This window comes from Erpetoichthys calabaricus, chromosome 8 (genome assembly GCF_900747795.2).
Source record: "Erpetoichthys calabaricus chromosome 8, fErpCal1.3, whole genome shotgun sequence".
In the NCBI taxonomy this organism is placed as follows: domain Eukaryota; kingdom Metazoa; phylum Chordata; class Cladistia; order Polypteriformes; family Polypteridae; genus Erpetoichthys; species Erpetoichthys calabaricus.
Genome location: NC_041401.2, coordinates 58196413 through 58216039, shown reverse-complemented (window position 1 = coordinate 58216039; position 19627 = coordinate 58196413). Strand labels below are relative to the sequence as shown.

General features: G+C 35.6%; 1 protein-coding gene across 4 annotated transcripts; it reads left to right on the top strand.

Moving 5' to 3' along the window:
* On the top strand, positions 1-19610 carry ccnt2b (cyclin T2b). Of its 4 annotated transcripts, XM_028806554.2 has the most exons (10): positions 6-229; positions 884-965; positions 2167-2295; positions 2515-2575; positions 2732-2794; positions 4067-4112; positions 14979-15142; positions 15389-15459; positions 16904-18074; positions 18173-19610. In XM_028806554.2, the coding sequence occupies exons 1-10, from the start codon at positions 72-74 to the stop codon at positions 18238-18240; spliced, it is 2013 nt and encodes a 670-aa protein (XP_028662387.1). In that variant the 5' UTR covers positions 6-71; the 3' UTR covers positions 18241-19610. The 4 variants fall into 4 exon arrangements, 2 of the variants coding, with proteins under 2 accessions (XP_028662385.1, XP_028662387.1); XM_028806552.2 differs by having other exon boundaries at positions 5-229; positions 16904-19610; XR_007935519.1 differs by lacking the exons at positions 15389-15459; positions 16904-18074; positions 18173-19610 and adding an exon at positions 7545-7627 and having other exon boundaries at positions 1-229; positions 4067-4439; positions 14979-15073.
* Positions 19611-19627: the final 17 nt, after the last annotated feature.

Genomic DNA, 19627 nt, shown 5'->3' with positions numbered 1-19627 from the left:
CTCGCGTTTGTTGCCGGGGTTGGCGTGCACGCGTCCCCGTTTCGTGATCCCTGTGTGAATGGTGGAGCGCGATGGCGGCGTGCCGGGGATCCTCTTCTAGATGGTTCTTTACCCGGGAGCAGCTCGAGAACACGCCGTCCCGCCGCTGTGGTATTGAGCCAGATCGAGAACTCTCGTACCGACAACAAGCGGCAAACCTCATTCAAGATATGGGTCAGCGGCTCAACGTGTATCCTTTATCGAACGAATCAGGCCCGTGAAATGAAAGGCACGACGAGGCTGGGGGGCGACATGGCGCTGGTCTGGGCCCCTTTTTCTCGTAGCTTACAGGGTGGGGGCAGGGCAGTTTTAATTTGGAAATGTTTAATATATTGTGGCTTTGTCTTGTTAAAAACGTTACCGAATCGGAATATCGCCGAAGAGTTTATATTTGTAGTTGGTGCGCAACCTTTGTATGAAATATTTTGTCGAGTGTGGTGCAGTTGTATTGTTTCCGAGTGAATATGTCGGTAGACGAGTGGGCCTAATTCTTGTGTTAAAACGGTTACTTTTTGAGGATGTAGTTTTTTTTCCCGTAACCCAATTTGGGTAAAAAAAAAATACGGTTATGCGCCAGTTCGAATGGTATATTCGAAATTTATTGTGGGTTCTGGAGGTTACTGCTCAGTTGTAGCCGACAAAGACATCCCAGTAAACATTTACGTATTTTAGTGGCATGTAAGCTTTTTCTGTTTGGCTATTAAAGTAAAGAAAGTAATCCTTTGTTGATGCTGTTTTCTGGAAAATCAGTAGTTCTAAGTTTTTCCCGGTTATGTTTTAATTTATAGTCATTTTATTTCTAGTAATGCCCGGTATTATTTTTTCCCTTAACAATCAGTTTCAGTTCTCAGCTGACAATAAACACTGCAATTGTTTACATGCATAGATTTTATATGTACCATTCTTTCACGAAGTTTCACCGAAATGTAAGTATGCCGGTATTTCTGTGTGATTATCACTAATTTCTACGTAGTCGTGACGTCATAAAAGCGATATGCTGTGTGACTTTGCCTAACTAAAAATTTCAGTATTAGGCCTCCCTTTTTTCCTTTCAGTTACTGCTTAATGTTAAACTATATTTGTGTGCAAAATATTATGCCCTAGAACTGAGGTACTTTTCATGGAGATGCTTTTAAATAAGAATAAAATATGCTTATCTTCAAATGCATTATGTCTTTTAATAGTATTGGTAATTTAATGTGCCTAAACTCTTTGCAATGGTTAAGACATTATTTTAGTTTTCATGATTATATGCTTCGTTTTTCTATTAAAAGTCTTTTATTAGTTTTGTTATTGAATTACTTTTGCGACCTTCCTGATTTATTTACAGTAAATATTTTAATTCATTGTTAAATTTGTTTTAAATAAAGAGAAGTATGAAATGTCCTTTGTTTTTTTGGTTGTATTTCATAAATAATAAAGTAAACCCATGATAGACAGTAATTCTGTTAGTGGAGTGTTATTAATAGATAACATTCATTTTTCAGGAAAAGGGTTTTAGAAAAGTCAATGGCTTGACTAGACAATAGATGAGAATTACGTAGTTATTAGAGGCCCTCTAAATGTCTGTTAAAGTTACATGTCCATGGGCAGCATTACCCTTTTTATTTATAGTACCTTTATGAAAAAAAGATAAGAAAACACTGAGTTATGTAGTATACCAATTGTTGGGATCAACATTTGTGATGTCAAAGGCTACCATTTTTGTTGTGGTCACGTGGATTTCTTTGAGGTTTAGGTGAAAATGTGAAAGTTGCTGCTCATAGTGTTTTGTATGAAGTTAACTTTTTTTTTAATGTAAATAAGCAAAGGTGAGTGTTGTGTTCCACCATGTATGTATATACACATTTACATCTGTCTGATCAAATTATTTTTATTTTGGTATTTGGTACACTGTATTAGTTTTATATTGCAAAATAAGGCAAGATGTCAAAATTAAGTAGTAGTTATCTTAGAATTCTCCCACTGGCACTTATATTTTGGAAGTTTTCTCCATATTGTTCTTCTGGTAGGTAGCTTTTTCTTGCATTTGATGAATTTGGTGTTTTATATGAATTAACTGTTGCTTGTGTAATTTGTACATGTGACAGTAATTACCTATGTCTGTTTATTCTTTTTAATTTTCAGATCATATCTCCCACTACATTATTCCTGGCAGCAAAAGTAGAGGAACAGCCACGGAAGCTTGAATATGTCATCAAAGTGGCACATGCCTGTTTAAATCCTCAAGAGCCTCAGCTAGATATCAAGAGTAATGTAAGAGTGTAGTGGATATTTTTTTTTGATATTATAGATGTAATGCTGACTTTTTATTGAACAATTTTAAAAGCAAGGTATTAGATTTTGATATCTTCACCTTTTATTTTAAAGCATAACATTGAAAAAATGTAATTCCAATTAACATTTGCACACTCTACAGATATTCAAATCACATTTTTTCATTTAAAGAAAAAAGCTCGCAATTTTCAATTTTAGGCATACCTCCAACGAGCTCAGGAGCTGGCAATACTTGAGACCATAGTGCTGCAATCTTTAGGTAAGTAAAGCAACTTGCTGGGCAAACAGATGGTGATAATGTGAAAATTGGTCATGTCTTAATAGAAGCAAGAGCAATGTTTGCGCACAGGCTTCTTGGGAACACGTTCATCTTTTAGGGTGTCCTTGCGTTATAATTTTATCTTTTTTGAAACAGGTTTTGAAATTACAATTGAGCATCCGCATACTGATGTTGTGAAATGTTCGCAGCTAGTGAGAGGTAAGTCTTTTGCTCATCATACTGTACTTTCTATAAGTCAATCTATATTGGAAAAAATGTATATTTGTAGAAATCATTATTTAATGTAGATATCATGGATTTCCGTTGGTATATATAATCAAGGCACTTTACATAACTTTGTCCTCGTTTTCATTCCACTTACCCTGATGAAGATCATGAAAGTAAATACAGGGCTTATGAGGCCACCCTATCCTTCTCAACTTTATCCCACACCTATAATAGAGACCCCCTCCATTGTATTTTGGATTTGCTTAAGTTTTCTTAAACTTAGGTGGTTCTACTTTAGGGTCCTGTTGTTGCTGAGATCCTATCGTTATTACAGAAGATAAGTCCAGCAATGTCATGCTGAAAGCTTGTTTTACCCACTTACAGTCACCTGATTTGTTCAGTCACTACCCAGAGCTCATAATCATGGGTGAGGATGGAATGTAGACGGACAAGTCGTCTGACTTCCTTTTCAACCCCACAGTCTGGTATAACGTCTGCAAAACTTTGTTGGTCAATCTCAATAGTCATGAACAAAACTCTGTTTGTACTGGAGTACTGGAACTCCTCTTGGGGCAGAAAGCCACTCTTTTCTGGAACAGGATTATGACCTTGGATTTGAAGGAGTTGATTCTTATCCCAGTCGGATCATACTCTCCTATTGGCCATTCCAGTGCAATCCTTTAGTATCACCCATTGGGGGCCCATAAGACAGCTCCACATCTTTTTCAGACTTGATACAAATAGGTCCTGATATCCCTGTTATGGAAGCGAGGTTCTCTGATTTATTTCAGATGATCAAGATTTATTAATGAGTTATTTGCCTGGCCTTCCAGCGATCATTTTGACAGGTGAAATATTATCAGGAGCACACATCATGATATAGAACTAAGGATCTTTACAGAACAAAATCTCCATCATGCCAAGGTCACAATCTTATGAGGGTATCTTGTGTTTAATTTTTATTTTGAGTATATGTATTGTTAGAACTGTCAGTTAATAACACAAGATGAATTAATGTCTGGTCAGTGTGTTTTGTATGAAATTAAATGTGTAAACTACAGAGTGCATCAAGAAACAGTTTATTTGTGCATTTACCATTTGCATTCAATATTATGCCAAAATAACCATGCATTGATTTGTATAATTTAAATGTCAGGTGGTGGTTTTGGTGAAATGTTTTTATAGTTTTGCTTCTGTGTTGTTTTACCTTTGTTGAGCGTTTTGAAATGTTCTGATAACTTTTTTCTTTCTTTCTCTTTCCAGCAAGCAAGGATTTGGCACAGACTTCCTATTTCATGGCTACCAACAGGTTGTTATCCTGACCCTCTTTGTTGCACTGTAATAGCACACTATAGCTTCCTTTACTGCAGGGTCCCCTTCCTGTGCCTGCTGCCCTTATTGCAACAGGGGACTGGGTCACCTACTGTGGTGGTACCTCTCTGTCTGCAGTGCGGTGTATTGTACAAGGGTCAATCCTGGCACTAGGGGGTGAAATGCACAATGAGAAGTGTAGTGTTGCTTTCTACTCACGTTTACTCGGTTCAGAGTGCATATGTCTAAAAACAAAATTGGTAGCCTGAATAGCTGCTAAAGATTACAAAGATCTATGCTTAACCTAGAAAGCTCAGTCCTCTCGGTAAGTACAAAGGTCTTATTTTTAGCTTTACACATTTAATTGAATTTTTGTCTTTTATCAACTTTATCTGTTTAATGCTTTCCAGAAGGAATTCCCGCTATGAGCGTTATGTAGGGATTTTGTTTTCTTAACTCCTAATAAGGATTGCTTTATTTAAAGCAAGTTAACAAATTTATAATTAAACTGTTTAACCCATTGCAGACCGGTCAAACTTGATTCCAGATAATATGGAGGAACAAAACTTAGATTTGTTATCTTTTTCTTTCATTGGTAAAAGAAGGCTATACCTTTGCAGACTTTCCTATATATTGAAGTTTGGTTTTGTATTTCTAAACACAATTGTGTAATGCTTCATAAAAATATATTTCTAAAATTCTTTCCTACCTTATTCTTTGTGTATCATTTTAAATAAACATCAAATTAACCAGAGTTGAGTTTTGATTTTGATTACTTGGCATATCTTACACAGTATTTCTAGTCATTTATTTCTATAGGAAGTACACTGTACATACATGAATAGATAAGTAGGGAAGCAAATGTAATAAACTTGACAAACGTTAATAGTGTACTGTTTTATCATCATCTGAAAACTTAAGGTTTAACAATAAAATGTCAACACCTTGCATGAAAAGTTAAAAGCTTTCCAGCTTGTTTTATTTCTACTACTCTTGCCTCATTCTTACATAAACTAATTATAAGGAAAGACTATTTCATGCTTCGTCAGGGTGTTTTCTGTCAGTATCTTTCAACATTTACCATTTAACTTTTTGCAGTTACTCATGTTCTTGAAATGTGCTGTGTGCCATCAGGTTAGAATTGATGCCAGAGCTGCTTTGGTGGACCTTGACTGTGTGGTCTCTAAATTGCTCCATAATTTGGTTATCTGTTCCATTATTGTACCAAAGTCACAGAAGAATTGATCAAATTAGAATGAAAACCTTGGCTGTTGTCGAATTTGACGATAAAGTTGCAAGCAAAATTTGTATAATTTTATCACCATTTGTCTGCAGTCTTAAATGTTGGAAAGAAACACACTGATGAAAGGTTTGTTTAAATATCTATTAAATATGCACACAAGTGATCTTGTACCATACATTTTCCAAGCACATTTGTTAGCAAATAATAGAATATTAGAGTGGTTTGAGTATAAACTCCCAACATACTGTTTTTGATTTACTTATTAGCATAGAATTACTGCTCTGAAACCTTTACTCAATATTATAAAATGAAAATGCCTATTTACAGGTGCTGGTCATAAAATTAGAATATTGTGACAAAGTTGATTTATTTCAGTAATTCCATTCAAAAAGTGAAACTTGAATATTCGATTCATTCATTACACACAGACTGATGTATTTCAAATGTCAGTTATAATCATCAAAATTAAAAAAACAACTAATGAAAGTCCCAAATTCAGTATCTCGGAAAATTAGAATATCAATTAAGACCAATGCAAAAAAAGGATTTTTAGAAATGTTGGCCAACTGAAAGGTATGAACATGAAAAGTATGAGCATGTACAGCACTCAATATTTAGTTGGGGCTCCTTTGGCCTGGATTACTGCAGCAATGCGGCATGGCATGGAGTCGATCAGTCTGTGGCACTGCTCAGGTGTTATGAGAGCCCGTGTTGCTTTGATAGTGGCCTTCAGCTCTTCTGAATTGTTGGGTCTGGTGTATTGCATCTTTCTCTTCACAATACCCCATAGATTTTCTATGGGGTTAAGGTCAGGCGAGTTTGCTGGCCAATCAAGAAAAGGGATACCATGGTCCTTAAACCAGGTACTGGTAGTTTTGGCACTGTGTGCAGGTGCCAGGTCCTGTTGGAAAATGAAATCTGCATCTCCATAAAGTTGTCAGCAGCAGGAAGCATGAAGTGCTCTAAAACTTCCTGGTAGACGGCTGCGTTGACCTTGGACCTCAGAAAACACAATGGACCAACACCAGCAGATGACATGGCACCCCAAACCATCACTGACTGTGGAAACTTTACACTGGACCTCATGCAACATGGATTCTGTGCCTCTCCTCTCTTCCTCCAGACTCTGAGACCTTGATTTCCAAAGGAAATGCAAAATTTACTTTCATCAGAGAACATAACTTTGGACCAATCAGCAGCAGTCCAAAGGCGAGACGCTTCTGACGCTGTCTGTTGTTCAAGAGTGGCTTGACACAAGGAATGCGACAGCTGAAACCCATGTCTTGCATACATCTGTGCGTGGTGGTTCTTGAAGCACTGACTCCAGCTGCAGTCCACTCTTTGTGAATCTCCCCCACATTTTTGAATGGGTTTTGTTTCACAATCCTCTCCAGGGTCAAGTCGGCAGTCTTACCCATGATTGTGTAGCCTACAGAACTAGACTGAGAGACCATTTAAAGGCTTTTGCAGGTGGTTTGAGTTAATTAGCTGATTAGAGTGTGGCACCAGGTGTCTTTCATATTGAACCTTTTCACAATATTCTAATTTTCCGAGATACTGAATTTGGGACTTTAGTTGTCAGTTATAATCATCAACATTAAAAGAAATAAACATTTGAAATGCATCAGTCTGTGTGTAATGAATGAATCTAATATACAAATTTCACTTTTTGAATGGAATTACTGAAATAAATCAACTTTGTCATGATATTCTAATTTTATGACCAGCACCTGTATATTCTTTGGTTCTCATAATTTGAATGAAGTCGTTTTTCTTCTTCTAGTGTTCAGTAATTCAGTATTTTTTCTGATTACACTATAATGTAACTGATAAACATGCTATAGTGAAATATTTCCCAGTTTTCAAATACAATTAAGTTGGATTTTATATTATTTCCTTGTTTGTGTGAATTTCCTATGGGCATTTTAGTTTTTCCTACAGTTAATGTCATATGGCCAGGTTTTTAACAGCTGTAATCAGGATTTGTTTAGGTGTATTAATTTTAACAAATAGCTTTTACACAATTTGAATTGAAGTATCAGTATGCAGTTTCTGCAGTTGGCCCTCAAGTTAAATATTCCTGCTTACATTTGTAACCTGATGTTGTATTTAAATTGGAACTTGCATGGGAAGTGTCTGTTAGTGGAAATATCAGCAAACATGCAGAATGTTTTATTAATTTTACAGAAAGTTGTGAACTTAATGAGATGAAGCACTATTACTACACTTCAAAACAAAATTTAAACTAAAATAAACCATGGATCTGTACGGTATGTTGACCTTATTCTTAAACATTGTATTTTTAATAACAATGTAGCACTCTGTACAGTTGGAAAAGGAATCATGATGGCATGAAAACATCACTAAATGATGACTGATACCTCAGCAGAGATGTGCTGTCTTTGCTGGGGGATTACTAAGAGCATTACCTTCCAGCGTCTGTACTTCTGAAACAGTACAGTTGGAACATGTGCTTAAAACACTGAAAATAACCTGCTGTGGTTTTTAACGCTCTCTGCTGAACAACTGCCTATCCAGCTGCTTACCTTTGGCTGATCCATCTGTGTGTACTGCTGATCACTTTTGGGGACACTTGCACACAGTCAACATAATTATGATAAACAGTCCATAGCATGTAGTACTGTTTCTCACTGTTACTGAAGGCCACAATTATTCATCTGTATTAATAGTCATTCATTTTGTTTATAAGAGAAAATGGAAGTTACTACGTGATGTGCTCACATGCATCCGCTAAATTGTCTTACACACAGATTTGGGTATTGGTTAAATTTTAAATTTTGGGAGGGGGGGAGTAAATGTAAATGAATTTGCCCATATTGATTAAATCCCAACCTCTGGCAAAATTATCTGCAGCTTTGTTTTAAAATTTGGTGGTGTATCCATTATCTTGCAGTGCCAGGGTGTACAAATTTGCTCTATGATGGACTTCCTTCATGTCTTGTGATGGTTTCTGTCTTGTGATCATTTTCCATGCATTATTCTCAAGCTTTCCGATTAATGTCTTCCACAAAAAGCAAGTTTAGAAGATCCAAAAAGTGTGATATTTCCTGCCCATCTTCTAGAATATATCCAGTTTTACCTTTAATCATCTACATAACAAGGTTAATTGTTTATTTTTGTAGTTTTTTTTTATGATTTAATACTTTTTAGAATTATTAATTAAATGCATGATACAAGGCAAAATGTGCTTAACGTTTTAATGTCGGTGCTTTTAAAGAGAGTCACTCGAACCAAGTGTTGAAATACTGTAATCAGGAATGTATTAATCATCAATTTTGTGATGAACGGATAAACCATCACCCAAGCTTTCCTTTGTCTCTTTTTTGCTAGGCACCTATTGATTTGTTTCCTTTGTCTTTATACATTTACGCTCTGCTTTGATCCTGTGCCTTGCATGCTAGACCATCTCTAAAACCTGAATTATTTCATACACATTGAACTTCTAATTGTCCGTGTTTTAGTTGGTACTCACTGGTCAGGCTGTGATGTATTCTTGAGTTTCTTTTCAATCAATAAACATCCAGTTCTCATGGGAAGCCATTTTCAAAATAATGGCCAACAAAATTCCTTATGACTTGTTTTCAGTGAAAATGCTCGAGCCAGAATTTTTTGATGTGTGTCAGGTGTTTGAAGATAGCAAACACACTTCAGACTATTTTATAAGCATAATTGTTAATTTCCATGCACATGATTTTATTAATTCAATTTACATACAAGAAGAAAATATTTAGTGAATGATTAGTGTACATAGCATGCTGTACTTAACACAGTATCTCTTAAAGTATTATTATGTGAAGTCAGGCTTAGAATTAATTAAAACATGATGCATAAAATCAGAATTTAATCCTGATTTGGTTGTATGCTTGTTTTTTTGCATTGTTTCGTGTACAAGAAACAAAATATGCTTGGTGTTCAAACTATTTTATGCAATAAATATAAAGCAGTGTTTGATTTAATTTTAAATATAAATTAATGATGAAAGACGTGTTTCCATTATGCACAGAGCAGTCCATGTACCATTTGTAAGTCTTAAAGTGCCTGTTGACTAATGCAGTATTAATGATTAGTGTATTTCTGTGTTTTCATCTGTAGGAGTATGTTTTATTATTACATGGTTATTAGTCTGTATAAAATTAATCCCTAAACCTGACCTTTTAACTTCAAGCACCTCAATTAATTGTGTACCAAATCAGTTTTGCACAATGAAGCATATTGCATAATTACTCAGAGTAGTTTTATTATGGAAGTCGGGCTTTTCGTTATTTTAAATGTCTTAAGTCATTGGGTAAAAACTTATTTTTGACTGTAATATTTAAACAGTCTCCTGTAGTAACATGTAGGTTGTTGAGGGAGGTTAGGTTTTACTATACACATTAATTGTATTGAATTTTTTTGGGATATTCCCCCTTTTTGTTCAGTGCCTCATTTTTCTACCAAAATCTCAGAATGCATTAGCAGCTATACAAAGTCACTACTTAACAAATAAAAATGGGCTTCTTTGAATTGACATTTAAGCAAACTGATACAAGGGTTGTTTGCTCAAAAAGTGAGTGCACTTTAAAAAAAGAAATATGACATTAAAGCTACCAGTAGTTTGCATGTTAAATAAATTAAGATTGCACTATCATGTTCCTTTGTCTATAGACGTTAAAATATACATCATGCAGCTCAAAAAAGCCCAGAAGTGGTGCAATTTTATGCACTGACTGAATAGCAGCATTCTTAATAGAGGGGAGTTTGGGTGCAGCATGGTGATCTCTATATACTTACAAGCAATCAATTTGGTATTGGGCACATTCTCTATATTTCCTTCACTCCAACAAAACCATTTTCTTAGACATTTAAAAAAAAAAAAAAAAATTGCTGTCATATTTCATTAACATTTGAGACTATATTGTAAAACAAAAACTGACTTCACCATTAGAGAATTTGTTTTTGAAATAATGCATCGGTAATTGAAAATCTTTAAAATAATTTGCAGTTAAATTTAAACGTTGTATTCAGAATAGTTCAGTTTTAGGACTGGAATGTGTTTTAAGATTGATAATAGTTGGAAATATAGAATGCACCAAACATACTTTTGTACAAGGTTTGTGAGCATAGTCAGTACAACACTGCTGCGTTCAAATCTAGCGTTGCCTCATGTATTACTCTTAGATTAGATTTTCATTAACAGTCATACAGAAGAATGTAGGAGGGGGGGAGATCATGTTGGGTTGTGGTTGAACTTGGACTCGAAACTGAAAATTTTCGGTGTTTCATGGGACTTTAATGTACATCCTCAGAGGATTCATAGGCTTTGTTTTCTAACATCTGGATTAGAGACCAGTTATACTAATAACAAATTACTGTCAGCAAGCAATAATTGCCATGAAGTATAATACTGCAGACTATATCTTTATTGGTTTTAACCTCCTTTAGCTTTACATTTTTTTTTTGTCAAAAAACGTGTTGAATTTTTTGGCTTAAAATGACATTTTTATTAAATCTCATCTTTCTACTGTAAAATAAGCAAAACACTAAAAGTACAGTCAGAAGTGTAAAGTATAATGATAAATAATACTAATGATTAATAATATGAACAGCACACTGCACATGTGTGAGTGACGCAAGAGTCACTTTCGGATTTACCATTATCACTTGATTTCACTGTCCTTTTCAGTTTCTCTACCCAAAGACAGATTCACCTAATTATCACTGCTATGTATATGAAGCTAGGAGAAAACGTGTCTACACCATTGCCCGGGTAACACTCGGGCCTGACACTTACACAAGAAAAGCCTATATTGTTGCCTGAGTAATGGGGGTTATAAGGTTGCTGGAAAGGGGTGTGTGGCACTCCCAAAGGAGACAGGTTCAAGTCTTTAGAATCCCGGTGCTTCCTGTTTAGCTATATGGCTGGGAGACATGGACACTATCCAGTGATCTGAGGCAAAGACTGGACTCCTTTTTGGTACTGTTTCTTTGCAGAATCCTTGGGTACTGGTGGTTTTACTTTGTGCCGAATGAGCAGTTTCTCATGGGAGTCCCAAATGAGGGACATTACCTGCATTGTGAGTGAGCATCAGTTACGACTCTACAGCCATGTGCCGCGATTCCCCAAATGTAATCTGGCTCGCAGGATCCTCATTGTTGAGGACCCGAGTGGCTGGACCAGGCCAAGGGGCACACCTGCATAACACCTGGCTGTGGCAGATAGATGGTCATTTCCAGCGGGTGGGACTAGACAAGTGTCTGCCTGTGGTGTTGGCAACTGGGCATCCTGAGCTGTTTTGTTGTGTGGTGGGTGCGGCAACATGCTGTACCAGTGCACATTCCCCAACTAAACCTGAGTAATGCTCGGCATTAACGCTGTTGGCACTTTTACAACCAGAGTAATCCTCATGTCTTACATGAGACACGTATATACAATTGCACAAATGACACTCGGGACTACCGCTTTTAGCATTTTTCTTTTTAAAGCCAGAGTGACACTCGGGTCTAACACTAAGGATGTTAAAATACAGTAATACAAGTCACAGGTATAGCCAAAGAAAAAGCTATTTGGCAATGGAAGGTTAAAGTAGAAAAAAGTTACATAGCGTAAATACAAGAAACGTTTCCATCAGTAATTTGCTTTTGTGTTTGTCAAGTTTCATAATTTGTTAAAGAGGCCTGTACACATTTTGTTGTATTCTACACTTCCTACATAAAGGGTATGAAAGTTATTCATTGTAGTAAATGCTTGTTGCTGTTCTTTGTAGCATTCTAGAAGGAAGCTTAGTATCAATTTTATAAACTACTTCAAATTGCTGTTTGTCAGAAAACCTGTAGAATTAATTTTATATGCATGATGATGTCAAACATAAAATACCTTTTTATTCATTGAGTCTCCTTATATTGGTCAACTTTTTGTGCTGTTAAATTTTGTTACCCTTACCCAATTCCAGAAGCAGTTGAAATTTGAAAAATGTATTGCTTCCATTTGACTCCTTACTATCAAATTTTAAAGGTCTACTTCATCCAAAAATATTTAATGTTGAAATGTTTTTTTAATGTTTGTTTGTAGTGATGGCCAAGATCAATTTTTAATCTCATGCTTTTTGTGCAGAATGAGAAATAAAAACTTTATATTACAGAACGTAATGGTGACAAATGCTATACAACTGTAAACAATGTAAGAAAAAAAATCCAAGGAAGAAAAAGAAAAAAATCTCAAGCTAATTGTACGCATGATTCACATGTCAGTTCTTCATTTGTATGTTGGGAAAGTGCAAAGCAAATGAGTTTAGCGCACCAATTATTTTATAAAGTGTACTAGTTGTGCTACCCAACTAAGTAATTATTGTAGATTTCATCGTTACCATTTTCAGTGTACTATGCAATGCATATGTCTGTTTATATGCCATTTGGTAAGGGATTCATAAAATGTTTGTGAAGAGTCATCAGTCAGAAAGACAAATGCAATGCATTTTATTACTAAATGTTTATGATGTCTCATCTTTTGGAGAACAGAGGCATAGCAATTGGAAAGATACCATTTATTAAGGTCGATTTAAGTTAACTTTGATCTTAGTTTTTTTAAAAGTCACTGTTAAACAGTGTTAAACAATAGGTGAAGTCTTTGGTTTTAGTTTGGTGTCTTGTACAGAACTTTTAAAAGGTATGTTTCTTATTATGAAACAATAGGTGAAGTCTTTGGTTTTAGTTTGGTGTCTTGTACAGAAATTTTAAAAGGTATGTTTCTTATTATGAAATGCATTTCCTGGTTATTTGATGTCCTAGTTGAAATGAAAATTTGTAGTGTGGTCTAAGACAGATAAGTACAGAGAATAAGGAATTCTTGTATAGCATTTCACTTGGCTTAGATTAATGAGTTCTAATTTCTATGTATGATATATCCAGTAAACTTAATTTTTATACCTTAATATTGAGGGTAATATATCTTAGGCCAGATTTATACTTGAGTGCTGGGAACGTGTGGCAGCCATGATTGGTGGGTGTAAACGTTCTGAGCATCATCTGAAATTAATGCGCAACTTGCATTACCAGAAAAAAATTGGGTGGCGTGTGTGTTCAAATTTTGGTACATTGCACCAACATCGTTCTTTACTATCAACATCTCCAAAATGACAGATGTGCCTTTCAGAAAAGCTGCTATCAAATCGCCAGCTCTTTGAAGGTGAATGTGGAAACATGTAAGATGAAATGTAGGAAAATTCAAGATAGTCTGTGAATGTCTGCAAAAAGAAGTGGGGATTTGGTCATTAAAAGATAACGTAGTGTGATGGCAAGCTGTAGTGCAGCTTCAACAGGATCACTGTGTGTGATTGAATGTTTTGCTTCACCGCATCAAACCATTCATAAATCAAACTTAAATGCTGACTTTCAAAAGTATTTGTGGTGATATTCTTCCTTTTCTTGTACAAGCATCACATATTCCCCATTGTAATGACGTAATATATTCAAAGGTCTCCCATAGCATCTTCTGTGTTGCTGTTGCCGTCGTTTTTTTGTACCTTCACAACAGAATGCAGAGTACAATTTTTATCTTCAACATTTTTCTTCTCTCAACACCAGTGAAAACGGACGTTTTTCTCACTGTGATGATGTCCCACACTGCCACCTGGTGGAATCCTCCAGATTTACATAAAGTACTATGCAAGTATAGACAGTACACGGCTTGCGAAGCAGCAGTGTCTGCAAGCGTACGTGTCATATAGTGTTAGATATATCCTGGTCCTTAAAATTGAAGAAGAATCTCATGAAGCTGAATTCTGGAGTGTTATGGAAATTTTTAATTGAAATATCAGACAGGTAGAATGGTAACAATTTAAATATTAAGGCACTCTATCACCAGGTGCTTATTCTGGCATTTTTACCTTGGTCTAGCTTTTCCACAACAGAATATTTAGATGTTTAACTTGCTTAAATTTTTGGAGTTTGACAGATGCTCTTGCAATTTGTAAATTCAGCATTAAATTTATATTTGTGAAGGTTTGATTTCAAATAGATTATTCAGTATCCCTGAATTTGTGATCTGTGGAGAATATTTTCTGTTTAAACCTTCATATAGCAAATGGAACACTGTCTGCACTCAGTGATACCTGCAATGTCTCATAGTATTTTCCTGCTTCAAAAAGCAGATCTTAATCCTACATAGAATATAAAACATTCAGTGAAACACACCTGATTTGTACAGTAGAAACTAATTTTGATTTGTTTGGTGGCTGTATGAGTCCTTTGTGTGTGTGTGTGTGTGTGTGTGTATGTTGTGCTTCTATTTGGTCAAGGTCTTGGCCTCCATTTCACCAGTTGTTGCCCAGACCTGTTCTGGGTTTCTGTGTATCTGTCTAGGAAATGGCAAATGTGGAACATGGGTGATTGATGTTTCAGCAGGTGACACAAGTCTCATATTCTAAGTGCTTCAACAATGCCAGATATACCAGTGTATCGTAAAACAGGATTTTTTTGTGTTTTGTATTCGGGATAAAAATGTTTCTGTTGCCATCTAGGTTTCAAGTCCCAGCTGATTGCACTATTTAATGTGGGCCTGTTTCTGTCTTTTTCTCCCCTTCCCCTTTTTCTCATTTTTCTCTTTACATGGGATTTTATGAGCAGTCTTCACCTCACTACATTCTGTCTCCAGTACAAGCCAACTGTGATAGCTTGTGTATGCATTCATTTGGCTTGCAAGTGGTCCAATTGGGAAATTCCTGTATCAACTGATGGAAAGCATTGGTGGGAATATGTAGATCCTTCTGTTACACTTGAGTTGCTGGATGGTAAGTAGTCATTCTAATTCTCGTTTTTAATCATTTTTTTTGTTTGTTTTATCATGGAAGTATGGTGAAACTTCCTGTCCTTAGCATTATAAAATAAAAATATTTTCTGTCTGAGAGTCTTTATTATCAGAAATACAAGTAATGTGTGTGTGTGATGCAGAATAAATTTATACCTGTAAATATGCACATGCTTATGGGTTTCCTTTGCTTCATATTTTGTGTGATACATTTTTTCCCCCTTTCCAGAACTTACACATGAATTTCTGCAGATTCTGGAGAAGACTCCCAACAGGCTTAAAAGAATTCGAAACTGGAGGGTAGGAGCTTATTTTTCTCCTTTGTTTATTATTAAGCAAGTTTATATTCAGAGGTGTGTGGTGTTTTATGTTTTTTTTTTCTTTTTTTCCCCTAACATCAGTTTGTGGCTAAATTTAATATTATCTCTGACACGAGAGTCAGAGTTTTGGATAGTGTGAAGGAAGGAATACTGGCTTTTACATTAAAGTGTAGAAGTAAACCGATTAAAGGGGAATCTGAGGAGTCAGGCTGTGAATAATTAGGAGTAGCAGAGTGTATAAAAACAGAGGCACGTCTTTGACAGAAGTTAAGAAAATTCTTTGAGATCTTTTCATTTGGTCCTGTAATTAAAACACATTTCTTGTCTAAATGTTGGCAGTGAGCGAGCTTATGTTTAGTACACCAGCTCGCATTTTTAATTAGAAAAAGAACAGATTAAGAAGAATTTGTTGCTGTTTAGTAAATAGGCTTAAAGGCTAAAGAGATCTAAATTCGGCCGGTTCTACTACTATGAAATTGCTGATTAGTACCGGCCATAAAAAAAATATAATTGTCTAATCTAATAGTCCCACAACCTGCTAATTAGTTCTGACAATGAAGAGTGTTAATGGTCTTAATACATCTGTAAAATCTGTTGGACTTCATAGTTCAATTTAACTTACATATGAATACCATTGACATCTTTACATTTTTGATATCTGCCTTTTATTTTCATTATGGGGGAAAGTAATTTTTTCCACTGAATGTAAAGTTTATGTAACAACATGGTGGTTTTTTTGTGCAGTTAAAGGTACTGGTATAGAAAATGACATAGTAAAACATTCAACTAGTTTCATATTATGATATAAAAGAAATAAAGTTCAGGTTGAAATTTACATTTAATAAGAAATATTTAAGACAATAAATCACACAACAGAGATTTGATCTACAATGTGTATTCCCTATAAAGTCTTCAAGGTTTAGGTACTGTTTAAAAATATGAAAGGCAATCTTAAGTGTACGCTGGATTTGTAAATGGAGTGAGGTTTCAAATGAGATTACTGTTAAATCACACTGACTATGCTTTACCATTGAACTTGGGACAATCTCTGGTAATTAAGAAAACAATCCTCAGTTATGTAGTACATTCTGAGATGTAGATAATCATTCTAGGTTAGAATAATTTTGCCCCTATTAAAAATTAGTATTTCAAAGTCATCTGTGGGAAATGCTTATAATGATATTATGAAACTCTGTAACACTAAGTTATCAGAGCATGTCATTTCCCTCTCTAATCCATTCATTATTTATCCGCTATGTATTGTTGGTCACGTAGATATTAATTTTATGTATGGAGAGATGAACATTGGGTTTGATATAAGTTGAAAAAAATGGATAACTCGGTATTAAATGTTAAAAAGTAAACATTGACTTTCAGTGGTTTAAATGGATAAAGAGATAATATTTCCACTTTTGTTTTTTTAGGCAAACCAAGCTGCTAAACGACCAAAAGCTGAAGGCCAAGTTACCGACAATACTTTTCCTGGCTCTTCCTTGGTCCAGAATCAATCTTTGGTGGACAACCTTACTGGATTGTCGGGAAATGCAGCATTTCCCAAACCACCCTCTTCAACATCTTTCCCTGTAACCCTGCCTTCAACTTCAGGTGGAGTTTCTCTTCAAAGCAGCCATTCTCTTGATTCTGTTAATGTGGTAGCTACAACCATTCAAAGTACCTCATACAACTTCACAGCACCAAATGACTGTCCACAGCATCAAGATCAAAGCAGGTCAGATATGTATTCTGTCAAACAGGAGATTCTCAATCTTCAACAAGGAACATCTGGACAGCTACATCCTGCTGCCCTTCATCACAGACCGGATAAGTGTACTGATTATTCTAGTAATAAACATGAGCATAAATCAAGTAGCAGTAAGCATCATGTGTTGCTTGCTCCCTCACATAACCCTACACCACAGAAAATGACCCTGGACAAATACAAAGAGAAACATACTGCCGAGTTTGCTCTGCACAAGTGTAAAGTGGAAAATCTTGAATTGGAAAATCAGACAACTTTTACTGTCGCTGCATCGGGGATGGGAGATCAGCAGCACCATAAAAAACATCAGCTCCAACAGATCTCAAGCAGTGTTATGACTTCTCCAATTAAAGTGAAAATTCCTATAGCAAATGCAGAGAAGACTGAAAAGCATTCTTTGGACAAAAAAGACAAAGCTAGTTTGCTAAAATTACGAATTCCTATACTACCAGCAGAGAAATCTAGCAAAGAGGAGTTAAAAATGAAAATTAAGGTATCTTCTGAAAGACACAGCTCTTCTGATGAAGGCAGTGGAAAAAGTAAACATTCCAGTCCACTTATTGGAAAAGAACATAAAGAAAAACACAGGGAACATTTGTCTCATCGCCACCATAGTGGAAGTCATAAACATTCCTTGCTACATTCCCACTCACATAGTGGGAACAGTAGCACCAGTAAACTGAATACTGATGGAACTGTTACAGCAGCTTTGAAGAGCCCAGTTGGTCTTGGAAGCGATGGGGGAACCTCCAGTTCCAGCTCTTCTAGGAAGAGGTCGCATGCAGATGTCAGTCACAACCATCACTCCAAAATGAGCAAAAGTTCCAAAAGTTCAGGTAGTTCCTCTAATTCTTCCTCTGTAAAGCAATATGTATCCTCTCACAACTCTATTCTTAACCTACCCTTCCCCCCTCCTCACCCTGTCACATACCAGGTGGGCTGCGGACATCTCAGCACCCTTGTGAAACTGGACAAGAAACCAGTGGAGATCAACAGCCCTGACGATAACCATGAATTCAGTGCAAACCGTCAGCATATGGACTACAAAGATACATTCGACATGCTTGATTCGCTGTTAAGTGCCCAAGGAATGAATATGTAAACTTTGAAGTTTTTTTTTTTTTTGTTTTTTTTTTATTAGGAAGAAAAAATATAAATGCAAAAAAAATGGATTGAGAGGTGAAGGTTGCTTCCTTTTTTGTAAGGCAGCATTACCTGTTGCTGCTTCTGTTTTCAATTTCCATATTTGCTGCTTTGTCCTGTTTGGAGGGGGAACACAAAAAGCAAAATTAATGTAAAATTATTTCCACAAATGAGAAGTATTATAAATACTGTACAAGCATGAAAGGTGCAATTTCTTTTATTTAACAGTATTTCCACAACTGTAAACATGCAGAAAGATTAACGGCTGCTTCCAAAAGTCAGATCCCTTTAACATAAAGGTCTCAATCTCACTGCAGCCTAGAAGGCAAGGTTTTAGTTACTTAGTTTTGAGTGAATGTCATTGTTTTCTTATATATATTTTTATATTGTGTGTATGATTTGCATGGTTCAAATGAGGTTAAACTCATAATTGTTTACAGCAAGTGGAGATAATTGTACATACGTTTTTGTATGTTTAGCTATACCATACATACTCAGGTTTGAAGCTGCTTGTAAGTATAACAAAAGAGCTATATGTAGAGTGAAAACGTATTGTATTGTTTGCAAGAATCCATCTGTAATTTGGGGGCAGCATTACAGCTGTATTCTTTGAAACAACAAGCTGCATGACTGCCAATGGGGCATTTACTTTTTATTTTAGGAATCCAGCACTGTTTTAGTCGCTCTTGTAAGGTTATAGAATTTAATTAATTTAAGACTCTTGACTAAAGCTGGTTGCTAGAATCTTTGCCTCTTCAAAAAAAATTAAGTACAGAAAACTAAAACAAAACTATAAATAAAACGTTTACATAATTTTTGCTGTGAAGTGCATTTAAAATGTTTCTTGGCTTGATGCTGTAGCCTAGATGCAGAGCTGTTACTTTGATAATGGTAATTTAGGATTATTAATGTGTTTAATATAAAAAAAATAATTTGAGCAAAAAAAAACTCTGCAGTAAAGTCTCCCGTTTTGTGTTGTATCTTTTTCCTTCTTGACAGTCCCATATGTACTGCTTTGTTCTTATTTCTTACTGCGATAATTGTACCGATTGACTAGTTCTAATTTTTGTGTGACAAATTCCAAAATGAAGCCAAGAATGAATGTTTCTGGTACTTACTATACTGTGGTTTATCTCATAAATGCAAGCATACAAAAGTTAAATACATACAAGCTCATCAACATTTTTCATATGCATTCTAAATAAATCTGAAGATTATCATGACCTAAATCATGGTCTCTTGTCCT